The sequence below is a fragment of the Colobus angolensis genome, unplaced genomic scaffold (genome assembly GCF_000951035.1).
Source record: "Colobus angolensis palliatus isolate OR3802 unplaced genomic scaffold, Cang.pa_1.0 Scaffold25, whole genome shotgun sequence".
Taxonomy (NCBI): Eukaryota; Metazoa; Chordata; class Mammalia; order Primates; family Cercopithecidae; genus Colobus; species Colobus angolensis.
Genome location: NW_012115710.1, coordinates 6,221,379 through 6,236,640, shown reverse-complemented (window position 1 = coordinate 6,236,640; position 15,262 = coordinate 6,221,379). Strand labels below are relative to the sequence as shown.

General features: G+C 39.7%; 1 protein-coding gene across 1 annotated transcript; it reads right to left on the bottom strand.

Annotated features, from left to right (window-relative positions):
- Positions 1 to 1,423: 1,423 nt before the first annotated feature.
- On the bottom strand, positions 1,424 to 15,033 carry BSPH1 (binder of sperm protein homolog 1). The gene is made up of 5 exons (XM_011946552.1): positions 14,937 to 15,033; positions 6,218 to 6,238; positions 4,863 to 4,892; positions 2,676 to 2,807; positions 1,424 to 1,566 (listed from the first exon to the last, which is right to left on the bottom strand). Exons 1-5 carry the CDS (start codon positions 15,031 to 15,033, stop codon positions 1,424 to 1,426), a joined length of 423 nt encoding a protein of 140 aa, XP_011801942.1.
- Between the last annotated feature and the right edge of the window lie 229 nt (positions 15,034 to 15,262).

Sequence of the window (15,262 nt, the reverse complement as noted above, 5' to 3'; positions counted from 1 at the left end):
TTTCCTGAGAAAATACAATAAAAAAACTGTCTCACATACGAATCCCCTCAAATTTATAAATCTGCTTATATCTGCACACACTCACTTTTTCTTACACCTTGTAGCAATGGAAGACCTGTTTCTACTGAAGGTGACTCCACTTCCTCCTCCTGGGCTCATCCCATCTCTTCCTACTTTCTCAGAGCCTTCTATCAGATATTTCCTCTCTACTATTCTTTGTTAGTTTCTTTCATTTTTTTTTTTTCTTTTGAGATGAGGTCTTGCCTTGTTGCCCAGGCTAATCTTGAACTCCAGGGCTCAAGCAATCCTCCTGCCTCTGCCTCCCAAAGTGCTGGGATTACAGGCATCAGCCACCACTCTTGGCTTCCATAATCAAATTGGATTCTGCTTACTGAACGAGGCTCTGTGGCTTCTCTTTGGACTTAGCCAACTCTCAAGTGCTGGCATGCCCACTGCCTGGCTCCCAGGGCACTCACCATGGACCAGCCCCAGTGGCTTTCCCTCACTTTGTACAATGCACCCAGTTTTGTTGCCCTTGTTCGTGTGGTTCATATCTGCCCTTTTTTAAACCTCACTCTGATACTTTCCCTCCACACCTGTATTCCTACCTCAGTTACCACCTCAGTTATCACATTTTTTTTCTGTTTTAAAAATATTCTTTATTAAGGTCATGCATTTTTAATACATGTTAGTTTTTAGAGCAGTTTTAAGTCACAGAAAAATTGAGTAGTAGGTACAAAAATTTCCCATGTACACATAGCCTCCGTGTTATCAATATCCTCTACCAGACTGGAACATTTGTTACAACTGATGAATCTACATTGACACATCACTGTCACCCAAAGTCCATATGCTTACTTTACTTCATTTATTTTATTTTAGAGGTGGGTCTCCCTTTCATCACAGCTCACTGCAACTTTGAAGTGTTGAACTCAGGTGATCCTCCTGCCTCAGCTTCCTGAGTAGCTGAGACTACAAGTGTATGCCACCATGCCTAGTTAATTAAAAAAATTATTTTTTGTAGAAACGGGGTCTTGCTATATTGGTCCAGGTTGGTCTTGAACTCCTGGCCTCAAGCAGTCCTTCCTTTTCAGCCTCCCAAAGAGCTGGGATTATAGACATGAGCCACCACGCCTACCCCATAGACCTAATATTTAAAAGGAACTAATTTTACACAGTTAGCAATTAAAGTGCTGAGGCTAAACTACAGATTTCCATATTAAAACCCCATAATCCTTAATCAAAAACCTCTAGTTATTTAGTTGGATCACCTTCAACTCACATCCCAGAAAAAAAAATAAAATAAAATAAAATAAACCCCTCTCTAATGGGAAAGGGTTCTCCTCTGCCAACAAAAACTATAGGTTCTTTCCAAGGAGAACCATTAAACGTCTTCATCCCCCTCCCCTGGTAAATCTCGCCATCATTCACAGTACTTCCAAATTCGGTCCTTGTTAAAATTCTTGGTCAGTGAACACCATTTTTTCCCAAATGACTCCCCATGGTCAGTACAATCCCAGTAGATCAAGCGTCTGTACCAGAAGGGAAACACACAGCTTGCAAAATCTGCAGAAGAGAAAGAGGAAGAAGCAGTCTGAGTAAGAAACCTTTCTAATTTGCACCCCCTCCACCACACCATGCACACACATGCACACATATACACACACGTGCACACACATGCGCACACGTGTGTGCATGCCCGTGAACAAATGTGCACACATGCACATGCACACTCACACAGACATACACGTATGCACACATGTGCACACACACACATGCAAATACACACTTTTGCTTCCTATTCAGTATCATCTGCTCTGCCCTATTTCACCAAAGGCACATGGGAACGATATTGGTGGGGGATTCAGATCCCATATTACTTTGATGTTCTACTAAAAAGATTCTTTTCAAAAGAATGTGGTTGAAACTCTCATCTCTTTGGTGCAATGTGATTTTTATATCGTAAATACAGCTGCAGTAAACATTTCACGTATTTAAATCCTTATGTATTGAAGCGTTTGTTTCTATAGAATCCCCAAAGCAAGGTTACAAGGACAAAGTGTATATACAATTTTAACATTGATGAATATTGCTTTGTCAAAGAAAATGGCAATTAGTCTTTCCCACCAGTTGTGCTCCTTTACCTGAATTTTCATTAGCATGAAGCATTTACACACTTTAAAAATGTTTACCTGTATTACAGATGATTTCTGCCTTGCTTTAAAAGATCTGCTGGTCCTTAGGCCACACATATATTTTCCATTTTCTTCTTAAATTAAACAATTTTGTTCCTTTTACATTTAAAATTTGATTAAGCTAGAATTTAGTTTTGTATATGATGCAAAAGGGCAATGCAACTTTATTTTCTTTCAAACACATTTAGTAATGATGGATTGATGATGAAATAAACCACCTGTACATTTAAATGGTCATGCTTAAAACCATGGATTATTCTAATATATCCTAGGATCCATTCTATATTTTCTCTAAAGTTTCTTGAAATTACTAGAGAGGTAAGGAAGCACAGTGGTAAAATGAACAGACTCTGGAGACAGCAAGTATCACAAAATACTGGCTATGGATTCTATTTTCAGAACCCTCTTGTGCTTCTCCTGAGATCCCAGCCTCAGAGACGGAGATTACTGCTCTGAGGTATTTAGAGGCAGGACACTCACCTTCAGCAGAGCAATACTTCCAGTATCCTTCGTAAGTCTCATTTAACGAGCACCACTTGTGTCTTGACTTGGACTTGATGCAGTCATAGTAGGTTCCATTTTTATAGTGGAATGGAAAAACACACTCCCCATCTAGAGAAAACAAAATTCTTCCCTGTTTCCGGGTGTGTTGAGAGAGAGGTTATCAAGCGACTGTCTTCCCAGGGGCTGTTGCCCTTTGAAATCAGAGTCATTGGCTGTGACTGTAGTAAATGTTATTGTGCCACTCAGTAGCAGAGCTTTGGCTCTCTAATGACAAAGGTCTTTTGTTTTATTTATATTCCTGCCCTTGCCCTACTTTTTTCCCAGGGTATGAACAGTCTCAAAATTTTGCTTAGCATTTGCTCCAGTTTCAGAAATCTCTCATAAGCGTGGAAACGTAAATGTGGGCATTTATCTACCAAACAATTCTTCCCCCTGCCCCTGGATCTCTTATTTTCACCTCCTTCCATCATGTCTCTTTCTCTCCTTCTCCCATACAACTATACATGTGTGTATGTGTGTCACCTGGGTATATATATGTTGTATGATTATACATATATACTTAGATATGTTATATTGTTTTGTGTATATGCTGTATGGTTAATACAGGATACATATAGTTATATGTGCATACACACAGGCACACATGCATGATTTTTTGCCACCCTTCAAAATTAATCATATTTTGTAATTGAGTTTCCAACTTAACACATCACAGAAATCTTCTTAAAGTGATTGTGTCTCTCGAACTTCTTCATGGCTCACTGCAGCCTCATTCTCCTGAGCTCAAGCGATCCTCTCACCTCAACCTCCAGAGTAGGTTGGGACTACAGGTGCATGCTACCATGCCCAGCTAATCTTTAAATTTTTTGTAGAGATGAGATCTCACTATGTTGGCCAGGGTGGCCTCAAACTCCTGAGCTCAAGCATCCTCCTGCCTCAGCTTCCAAAAATGTTGGGATTACAGGCATGAGCCACTGAGTCAGGCCTTAACTTCTTTCTAATGCTGATTCATGTTCTGTGATATGGATTCACCACAATTTATTCAGTATTTCCACATTCAGATTTTTCCCACTGTAAATACAGCTGCAGTAAACATTTCACGTATTTAAATCCTTATGTATTGAAGCGTTTGTTTCTGTAGAATCCCCAAAGCAAGGTTACAAGGACAAAGTGTATATACAATTTTAACATTGATGAATATTGCTTTGTCAAAGAAAATGGCAATTAGTCTTTCCCACCAGTTGTGCTCCTTTACCTGAATTTTCATTAGCATGAAGCATTTACACACTTTAAAAATGTTTACCTGTATTACAGATGATTTCTGCCTTGCTTTAAAAGATCTGCTGGTCCTTAGGCCACACATATATTTTCCATTTTCTTCTTAAATTAAACAATTTTGTTCCTTTTACATTTACAATTTGATTAAGCTAGAATTTAGTTTTGTATATGATGCAAAAGGGCAATGCAACTTTATTTTCTTTCAAACACATTTAGTAATGATGGATTGATGATGAAATAAACCACCTGTACATTTAAATGGTCATGCTTAAAACCATGGATTATTCTAATATATCCTGGGATCCATTCTATATTTTCTCTAAAGTTTCTTGAAATTACTAGAGAGGTAAGGAAGCATGGTGGTAAAATGAGCAGACTCTGGAGACAGCAAGTATCACAAAATATTTCTTCCTTTCTTCTCTCCTCTTCCTCCTCCTCCTCCTTCTTCTTCCTCTTCTTCTTCCTTCCTCCCTCCTCCTCTACCTCCTCCTCCTCCTCTTCCTTCTATCTTTCTAGGCTGATTCCATGTTGTTTATATTACAATATTTTAGTATGTCTAAATATCTGATTAGACGAAATATTTCTCTACTCCAGCACTTTGCTCATATTTCTAATTATTATTGGATGTTTTTTCTATATAAATTTAAAAGTCTGTTATTTCTTGTTGGATTGGCAGAAATTAAAGAGTAGACACATTCAGTGCTGATGAAAGATCAGAGTGACTTCTATACCTCTGTTTTCTTTATCTGTTTACAAGGCATTTATATTACATTTTATATAAGAAGAAAATATTATTTTTTTACTGGAAAAACATCACTGATTCCCCCATTTTTATGGAATTAAAGAAAATATACATTAATAATCAAAGTTTTCTGATCAACTTACCTTCAACTTCTGGAAAATGAGTTATAGTTTCTGAAAAATAAAATTTAGAGCTGACATTTATTTCACTATTATTAGGCTTTAAAATGTGCTCTTATGTAAAATAAAATTAAATAAAAATGTTAGTTTGGGAAAGAGTGATATTGTTATGGTATTATGTTTTCCATCCAAGAACATGGCAATATCTCTTTTTCAAAATGTATTTTTTTGCTCTTCAATATGATTTTCTTATTTGTTCTATATAAATCCTACGCATTTCTCACTGATTTAATTCCAAAGTGCTTTTTTTTGGTCACTGATGTTAAACAGAATGTTTTCCATTTCCATCAATGTCCAGTTGGTTCTTACCAGTATAGAGAAAAACTATTGACTGGTGTATGTTTATCTTGTATCCAGCCACATAGCCATATTACTTTATTAAAACTAATAATTTTTATTCATGTTCTTAGGGATTTGAAGTATACAATCATAAAATAATTTTGCCTGTTATTTTACATAGATTTTTTCCTTTTTACAATATCACTTATGTTAGAACCTAAAATAGTGTTAACATAACACCCCTGTGCTTTCCTAGTTTTAATTGGAATGACACTTAGATTAAGAATGTTTATTTCAGCATGATTAGTATTAGTTTAAAAAATAAGAATTAATTAAAAATATTAATCCCTGAGAGAATTTTAAAATGAAATTGGCTTTATAATATCAAGTAGGCATTAATAAAGATGAGCATATAAATAGATATGGAAAAATTTGTACTTCATTTTCAGGTGGCAAAAGGCATTTTCTGTTTCATTATTTTCCGTAATACTTGATTTTTGCTGAAAATCACATTATGAAGTTACATGTAATGAAGTGTTTAATCACCCAAAAGTAAAATTAACAGTAAAATTATGATTTATCGCTTCTTCTTCCTTTTTTTTTTTTTGAGACGGAGTATCACTCTGTCGCTCAGGCTGGAGTTGGGTGGCGCAATCTCGGCTCACTGCAAGCTCCGCCTCCCAGGTTCAGGCCATTCTCCTGCCTCAGCCTCCCAGGTAGCTGGGACTATAGGTGCCTGCCACCATGCCCAGCTTATTTTTTGTAGTTTTTTAGTAGAGACGGGGTTTCACCGTGTTAGCAGGATGGTCTCGATCTCCTGACCTCGTGGTCTTCCTGCCTCGGCCTCCCAAAGTGCTGGGACTCTTCTTTTTTTTTCTTAACATTTTAAACATGAAATTTACTTTATATATAAGTACATAAAACAGTAATCTTTAATGAAAAATATGATTTCTTACCAGGAAAGGGAATATTCAATGGTTTCACGTTTTATTGCAAAACTTTTAAAAGAAATCCTAACAAAAGTGTTTTGATCAACTCACCCACAGTTGATGACAATTCATCTGAAAGACACAATTTTGAACAAATATTTATGTCACTTTAAAATAAAAGAAATGAAAAGATTTCACCAATTTCTATTCTAGTAAGAATAATACTATTTTGAAAGTTAGGCATCAAAGTTCAATAGAGCTTATTTTTAGTAGTGTGATTGTGGGTGATTTCTTATTTTTCTTTTGCTTTAACTGTATTTTCCAAATATTATTAAAGGATAGGAATGATTAAAATTATTCTTAAAACAAAAAATTCAGCAGACAAAGGAAATTATTTACTTTTCTCACATTTTCCTATAAAATAAACTACTTCATCATAGGTTTCTGATATGGAACACTATAGATTTTTATTTTTGTCACCACTTCTCACTGAATACCTGAATTCTACTATTAGAGATTCATGTCTTTAGAGTTGTCACTTTCAAAATGGAAACTTCTTCCTCTAGGAGGGAAAAATAAGAATGATACCTCTGAGGTATGTAGGAAATGCAAATAAATGCCCTGAGCATCTTCTCTATCCTGCGTACTATATTTTATTTAACTTATCAGAACAATTTTGTGAGGCAAGCATTGTTTCCATCATCTTAGAGACAAAGTTCAGAAATGTTAAGTTCCATTAAATTAAAAAAGTTAAGCATATGGCAATTCAATTCGAATCCTCCCTGAAGAGGTTGGTTCAGTAGGAAGTAATAGCCCAAACCCTGGCACAGGCTCAACCACTTACCAACCATCTGCCCTCAGTTTACTCTGCTATAAAATGGAGAGAGAACATTAGGATGTCAAGTCCTCCCCAGTTTGAATATCCTAATATTCTTGGAACGAAGAAAATTGCCTGATAGCTTTACTTTTTTTTTTTTCTTAAAGCAGCATTTTTCAACCATTGTTCCTTCATGAGCCATTAAACCTGTAATATTTACCTCCCCCTCCTTAGAACTTGAATTTTTTGTTTTGTTACTTTGCATGGTTCCTGATGAAGTGGTTTTATGCAAAGGCTATTTGATTCAAAACCAGCATGTGTTTAGTTAAATATTAAATAACTGTTACAAAGTTCATTTAATTGAGGCTTTAAGAACAGTCATAACTTTAGGATAAAATACAACATAGAATGAATTGTAGAATAAATACAGAGTGAAAGATTAGATTTTTTCCCAAATAGCCCATGATAGATGATACTTAATAAACATTAAAATGATGTAAGACAGAAAAGCACAATTTACCAACAAGTAAATTTACAAATGTCATGTTTGGTTAAGAGAACATACACATACTGTAATGTAGTTTGCAGATATCTCTCATATTAAAGCATTGTAACTCAACATAATCTGTGTTCATAACTAGTTCATCAAATTTGTGGATTACACTTAAAAGAGCAATGACTTAATTTTTTTATTTTTTGAAAAGATTTTTGCAAAAGCAATGATTTTAATTCGAATTTGTTGTGTATATTTTATTTATTACTGATTATTTTGCTATTTGCTCATGTTTATTCTTTCCACAGGCTTGTTTTTCAGCTAAATTGTCCTGGCTGCCATTGTGGCTTGAAATTAAAACATGTTTCCTTAGGCATATATTATTTAAGAAATAGTTATAATGGACCAGCACGATGGTTCACAAGCTTTGTTGCATGTTAGAATCACCAGCTGAGTCTCCTGCCTCTGCCTCCCAAGTAGCTGGGACTACAGGTGTGCACCACCACGCCTGGCTAATTCTTGTATTTTTGGTAGAGACAGGGTTTTGCCATGTTGGCCAGGCTGGACCCAAACTCCTGACCTCAGGTGATCCACCCGTCTTGGCCTCCCAAAGTGCTGGGATTACAGGTGTGAGTCACCATGCCTGGCTTGAAGAAAACATATATATATATCCCGAATTAAATATATATATGTGTATATATTTAATTTCAAAGGATTAAGAAGGGCCCCTAAAAATTAATATAGTCCTAGAATTAGTCTTAGAATACTTATACAAAACTGGCTTTCTTTATGATCCTTTGAGGAAAGTGTAAAATGGAAGAAGACAAAGCTATGCACTGGAAAATCATAACAATTTTGTCAGAAAAGTCCTGCATCCCAATTCTTTTCATTCTCAATAACTCACCTTTGGTCATAATTCAAGCTAAATTCTGTTATAATATATAAGGTTTTAAAAATACCCTTATTTGAAATAAAAATGAGTCTCACTTTTTCAGATAAACCCAAATCAAAATTGTTTTATACAGCCATAAAAAAGAACAAAATCATGTCTCTTTTAGCAACATGGATGCAGCTGGAGGTCATTATCCTCAGCAAATTAATGCAGAAACAGAAAACCAAATACCACATGTTCTCACCTATAAGTGGGAACTAAACACTGGGTGCACAGGGAGACAAAGATGAGAACAAGAGACACTGAAGATTACAGAAGTGGGGAGGTAAGAAGGGGACCCAGGCTTGAAAACTACCTATTGATGGCTGGGCACAGTGGCTCACACCTGTAATCCCAGTACTTTTGGGAGGCTGAGGTGGGCGGATCATGAGGTCAGGAGTTCAAGACCAGCCTGGCCAACATGGTGAAATCCCGCCTCTACTAAAAATACAAAAAGTAGCCGGGCGTGGTGGTGGGCGCCTGTAATCCCAGCTACTTGGGAGACTGAGGTAGGAGAATCGCTTGAATCTGGGAGGCTGAGGTTGCAGTGAGCCAAGGTCGTGCCACTGCACTCCAGCCTGGGCAATACAAGGCTCTGTGTCAAAAAAAAAAACAAAGGAAAAAAGAAAACTACCTATTGGGCACTACGTTCATTATTTGGGTGATGGCTTCAACTGAATCCCAAACCTCACCATTTACGCAATATACTTATGTAACAAATCTGCACATGTACCCCCTGCATCTAAAATAAAATTTTTTAAAAGAAAAATCTTTTGAAAGAAGCCAGAGGGAAAAAAATACCTTACCTACAGAGAAGCAAAGATAAGAATTATATCCAACTTCTCTCCAGAAACCATGCAGATAAGAATGAAGCATTTAGAGTGTTGAGAGAAAAAAATCTTCAATCTAGAATTCTGTACCCTGCAAAATTATTCTTCAAAAGTGAAGGAGAAAGAAAGACAAAGATTCTCAGACAAACAAACGTTGAGGGAATTTGCTACCAGAGAACCTGTCTTGAAAGAAATGTTAAAAGTTCTTCAGAGATATAAAGAGAGGAAGCACATTAGAAAAAGAATAAGTGGACCAGGCCTGGTGGCTCACACCTGTAATCCCAGTACTTTGGGAGGCCGAGGTGGGCGGATCACCTGAGGTCAGGAGTTCAAGACCAGCCTGGCCAACATGGTGAAACCCCATCTCTACTAAAAATACAAAAATTATCTGGGCATGGTGGTATGTGCCTCTAATCCCAGCTACTTGTGAGGCTGAGGCAGGAGAATCGCTTGAACCCGGGAGGTGGAGGTTGCAGTGAGCTGAGATCACACCACTGCACTCCAGCATGAGTGACAGAGCAAGACTTTGTAAAAAAAAAAAAAAAAAAAGGAAAAGACTAAGTGAATGTAAATAAAATGAAAGCCTGTGAAATGTGTTCAGGAGCTTATGAAGTCCCCTGAACCTGACCACTTTTCCAGAGGATGAGCCGTGAATTTCAGCATCTTCAACGGTATGTATTGGCATCCTTGCAGTTGTCCACAGGAGGATACAGTATATCAGACTTTATTCTTCCAAGTTGTGGAGCCCCAGAGGAGGGAGCTTGGGGAAGCTGGTCAAACAGACTAGGGAAGAAAAGCTGCAGTTGCCTGCCTATCATGGGGAATTGCTGTAGCCTGCTACCTGGTAGTCCTACGATCCTATCTCGGCCAAGATTCTTGTTTGGATTCAAGAGCTGGGTCAGGAGTCTTCTCAAAGGGCTGCACTTGCTGTTCCATTCTATGTTCAAAGACCAGGAATACAGCACAAGATGGAAGTCAAAAGTTTCGAATCTGGAGAATGTCAGAAGGCCTGGAAGAGCACTGATGAAGAGCAGTAACAGTGAATGGGGAGGAGTTGGGGTCCTCGGGTACCAAACCATGGGAGGCTCATCCCACAGACAGGAGAGACACGTGGCCTCTGTGATTGCCTCTTCCTTGGTTTTGTGTTGTAGAAATTTACTGGTCGGGCATGGTGATTTAGCTTGTAATCCCAGCACTTTTGGAGGCTGAGCCAGGAGGATTGCTTGAACCCAGGAGTTTGAGACCAGCCCGGGCAACATAGCAAGACCCCATCTCTACAATAAATAAAGACACAAAAATTAGCTGGGCATGGTGGTGTGCGCTTTGTAGTCCCAGCTACTTGGGAGGCTGAGGCAGGAGGATCACTTGAGCCTGGGAGGTCAAGACTGCAGTGAGCCATGATTGTGCCATTGCACTCCAACCTGGGTGACAGAGTGAGCCCCTATCTAAAAAAAAAAAAATCTAGACAAAGTACCATAGACTGTTTGGTCTGGAGCAATAGACATTTATTGTCTCATAGATCTGGAGGCCAGAAGGCCAAAATGCCAGGGTTGGTTCTTTCTTAGGAACTCAGAGGAAGAAACTGTTCCATGCCTCCCTCCTTGCTTTTGGTGTCTGCTGGCAGGCTGTGGCATTCTGTGGCTTGTGGCAGCATCACTTTAATCTCTGCTTCTGACTATGCGTGGCTGTCTTCCCTGTGTGTGTCTGTTTCCTCTTCTTAAAAAGATACCAGTCATTGGATTAGGGTCAACGCTTACCCATTATGACTGCATCTTCATTAAGTACGTCTGCAAAGACCTATGTCAAATACAGTCATATTCACAGATCTCTGGTAAACATGAATTTTGGAAGGATGCTATGCAATGCAACCCCAGACAGTGAGGATGAAGACGAAGAATTTGAGCATCACTAGACAATACAGTTTGTGGAGGCTAAAGCACCTCTGTCTTGGATGCTAATTCGCCGTGTTGGTTTCTGATTAACCCCATTCTCAGAATGTCCCTAAAATTTCTATTTTATCTACTGTTCTTTGTGTAAGAACATGTACTACATGTACTTACTTTTTTTTTTTTTTTTGAGACAGAATCTCACTCTGTCACCCAGGTTGGAGAACAGTGACGCTATCATAGCTCACTGCAACCTTGACTTCCCAGGCTAAAGTGATTCTCTTGCCTCAGCCTCCCAAGTAGCTGGAACTACAGGCATGCACTACCATAACTGGCTAATTTTCAAAATTTGCCGTAGAGACTGGGTCCCACTATGTTTCCCAGGCTGGTCTCAAATTCCTGGGCTCAAGCAATCCTCCCGTCTTGACCTACGCCTGGCCAGAACATATATTTACTGTTGATCCTTTCCTTAGGTCAAAACAACCTTGATCAAAGAACCTTTAGGCAGGGCCAGGTGTGGTGGCTCACAGCACTTTGGAAGGAGGAGGTGGGCAGATCGCTTGAGCTCAGGAGTTTGAGACCTGCCCAAGGTGGGCAACTTGGTGAAATCTTATCTCTACCAAAATTACAAAAAAAATTAGCTGAGCATGGTGGTGTGCTCCTGTGGTACCGGAACTGGGAGGCTGAGTTGGAAGACTACTTCAGTCCCGGGAGGCTGAGGTTGCAGTGAGCCGAGATCACGCCACTGCACTCCAGCCTGGGCGGCAGAGTGAGACCTTGTCTCGAAAAACAAATACAATAAAATAAAATTAAAAATTAAAAAAAATTAAAAAAGAGAAAATCCTGCCATTTTCGGTAACATGGATGAACCTGGAGGATATTATGCTAAGTGAACCAAACCAGTCACAAAAGGATAAATATTGCATGATTCCACTTGTATGAGATGTTTAAAGTAGTTAAACTCACTCTGTGACTATCGACTACTAAATCCAAACCATTATCCTGCCTCTTTAATACTGTAATAGTACTTTCAGTATTGTAATAGTAGTAATAATGGCATAATGATAACAGTTCTGCTCTGAGCCTTACGCATGATAACCCATTTAATCTTCCAGCAACCCTGGGAGGCAGCAAGAATCATGATCCTCCTGTTTCAGATGTGGAAACTCATAGATAACCAGGGCTCAAAGTCTTGCTCCAGGCCACAGGCTAAGCTTGGTTGGAACCCGGAGATGCTGGAGGGAAAACTGGTCTCCTAAGCTTGCCAGGAGCGGAGTAGAGTGGGACGGAGGAGGCGAGAGGAGCCTTTAGTTCTTGGTGAGTGGGGATGCGTGAGAGCTCTTAGCTGTGGTTCCTCCTTATCCTCTTTAAAACAATGGCTCTTGCAAGGCAAGATTCCCATTTTAACACAAACCTTTGTTGGATCTACATACCTGGACAGTTCTCCCTGCAAGGGACCCCACTCCCATGTAATCCCTTAGACAACCCATCAACTTGGAACAGTAATTACATTTTGGACATGGCAAATTTTTAGCCCTGGAACAAGACCACCCAATCAAGTCCTTTGTGAAGTCTTGCCAATTCAACCACTCTCTCTTTTTCAGGGCAGGCATATAGCCGATTCAGCATGTGCCACACACACGGTCTCTTTCCTCTTCTGCCTTCCCACTAGATCGTGCACTAGTGGGAAGAGATGGGGGTGCATATCGTATGCTCATGAGTGGAGATGCTCATGCTGTTTAGTCTTTTCATCCTGTGCATCTAGCAAACCTATCAGGTCACTGTTTTTATTATTATTATTTTTATTATTTTTTGTTTGTTTGTTTGTTTTTGAGACCGAATCTTGCTCTTGTTGCCCAGGCTGGAGTGCAATGGCATGATCTCGAATCACTGTAACTTCCGCCTCTTGGGTTCAAGCGATTCTCCTGCCTCAGCCTCCTGTGTAGCTGGGATTACAGGCACCTGCCACCACGCCCAGCTCAGTTTTGTATTTTTAGCAGAGATGGAGTTTCGCCATGTTGGCCAGGCTGGTCTTGAACTCCTGACCTCGTGATCCGCCCACCTCGGCCTCCCAAAGTGCTGGGATTACAGGCGTGAGCCACTACACCCAGCCTGTCACTGCTTCTAAAACACTAAAATGCAATGCTCCTCTGATGAGGATGAGGGCGAACCATAGCTGAGAGCTCTCATACATCCCCACTCACCAAGAACTGAAGATTCCCTTCCCCTCCTGTCCCACTTGACTGCTCCTGGCAAACTCAGGAGTCCAGATTTCCCCCCAGCATCTCTGGGTTCCAACCAAGCTTAGCCGATGGCCTCGGGCAAGACTTTGAGCCCTAGATGTCTATGAGTTCACACCTTCCCATTATTTGTGACGACATCTTATTATCTGCAAGCTGGATTGCTGTGGGGACCCAGTTGTTATTGTCTGTATTGAATACAATCAGTGTAAAAAACTTGCAGTTTGCTACTCAAGAAACCAGTGTAAAAAACTTGCAGTTTGCTCAAAAGAAACTCTTAAGAGACAATAGGCCGGGTGCGGTGGCTCCTGCCTATAATCCCAGCACTTTGGGAGGCTGAGGTAGGCGGATCACCTGAGATCAGGAGTTCGAGACCAGCTTGGCCAACATGGTGGAACCTGGTCTCTACTAAAAATACAAAAATTAGCTGGTCGTGGTGGCATGTGCCTTTAGTCCTAGCTACTCGGGAGGCTGAGGCAGGAGAATTGCTCAAATCTGGGAGGCTGAGGTTGCAGTGAGCCGAGATCATTCTACTGCACTCCAGCCGGAGTGACAGAGCAAGACTCCATCTCAAAAAGAAAAAAAAAAGAGAGAGAGACAATAAGTCCACGAGGCAGATGCTTGCAAGGGAGAGAGAGGGAGACAGTGAACAGGCAACAGTTCTGCAGAGCAAAAGGAGACTAGCACCACATCATTTAACATACAGGCTAATAAGCCCGGGGCTCATGAGTTTTTATTCTCTGATGCATTCTTAAGAGAAATGCTTCATCTCTAAGGCTCTGAATGGCACAAGTATTATGTGGAAAAATATGACATCCATAATTCAGGAGACCAGACATTGACAGTGGAGAAGATTTAGGATCATCTTAATTAGCTTTTTCTCACTTATCTATATTCCTTTTTATGTATCGACAAACATGATGTCTGATTAAAAAAAAAAAAACCTGTGGCCAGGTACATTGTTATTTTTCAATAAGTACAAAATAATTCTACTGGATAAGAAAGCAGTGGTCATAGTTACATTGGGAGTAACTTTTTCTTTTCTGTTCTTTTTTTAAAAAATAGCAAGCACAGTGTTATTTTTTTTTTTAATGCAAAGATGTCCTGAAGAATACTTAAAAGAAATATACGCAAGATCATTATTCTTGGTCATTCCATAAAAAATTGTTTTTGAAACTATGCTTAGTCCTTATCGAATGTATCAGATGCATCCATAGTGAATTCCCTTCTTATTTTTATATTTTCGCTTCATAATTGTTACAGGCAACACGACTTTGGAAAAAGAATAAAATCAACTTTACGAAAATCAGTCTCATTTTCAAAACCTCTGCATGAGACATTTAAAATCTCCTAGCATAAAGGGAGGAGACATATGGTTTTCAAGTAACATGTCACTAGGATTTTCCAATTTACATTCTTAGTCTTTCGTTCTTTTATTCGCTGAACTTTCTTATTTTTAAAAAAATATTTACCCATGGATTGTGTTTCTGACCTGAAAGGGAGAGTATCTTTTTCTTTCTTAAGGTACCTAAAGCAAGGGGGACTGTTGCCCTCTGTGGCGACTGGGATTTGATTATATACAGCAGCAGATATGCAGGACTCCGTCCCCAGCCAGGGTCACCTGGCGCCTCACCTTCTTCTCGAACGTTGAATAGACCGCCGACCACACCGCCGACCACACCGCGAAACAGGCAGACCCAAACCAGCAGGAGCCCCATGTGCCCAGCCATGCTCCTGTCAGACACTCGTGGTCGACCAGCTGATCTCCAGGATTTTATAGCCCCTGGAACTAACCACAACCACTTCCCCTCCCTGTCCCCTCCTTTCTTTCCCTCCTCCCCACTTCTCCTCCCTGTCCCCTCCTCTCTTTCCTTCCTCCCCACTTCTCTTCCCTGTCCCCTCTTCTCTTTCTCTCCTCCCCACTTCTCTTCCCTGTCCCCTCCTCTCTTTCCCTCCTCC

Bases quoted from the DNA above. Each gene is read 5' to 3' on its own strand.
- BSPH1 (XM_011946552.1), bottom strand. From the start codon at position 15,033: ATGGCTGGGCACATGGGGCTCCTGCTGGTTTGGGTCTGCCTGTTTCGC. The intron at 6,239-14,936 runs GTGAGGCGCCAG...TGTGTCTTTCAG, and splicing joins ATTCAACGTTCGAGAAGAAG to ATGAATTGTCATCAACTGTG. The intron at 4,893-6,217 runs GTGAGTTGATCA...TTTATTTTTCAG, and splicing joins TGAATTGTCATCAACTGTGG to AAACTATAACTCATTTTCCA.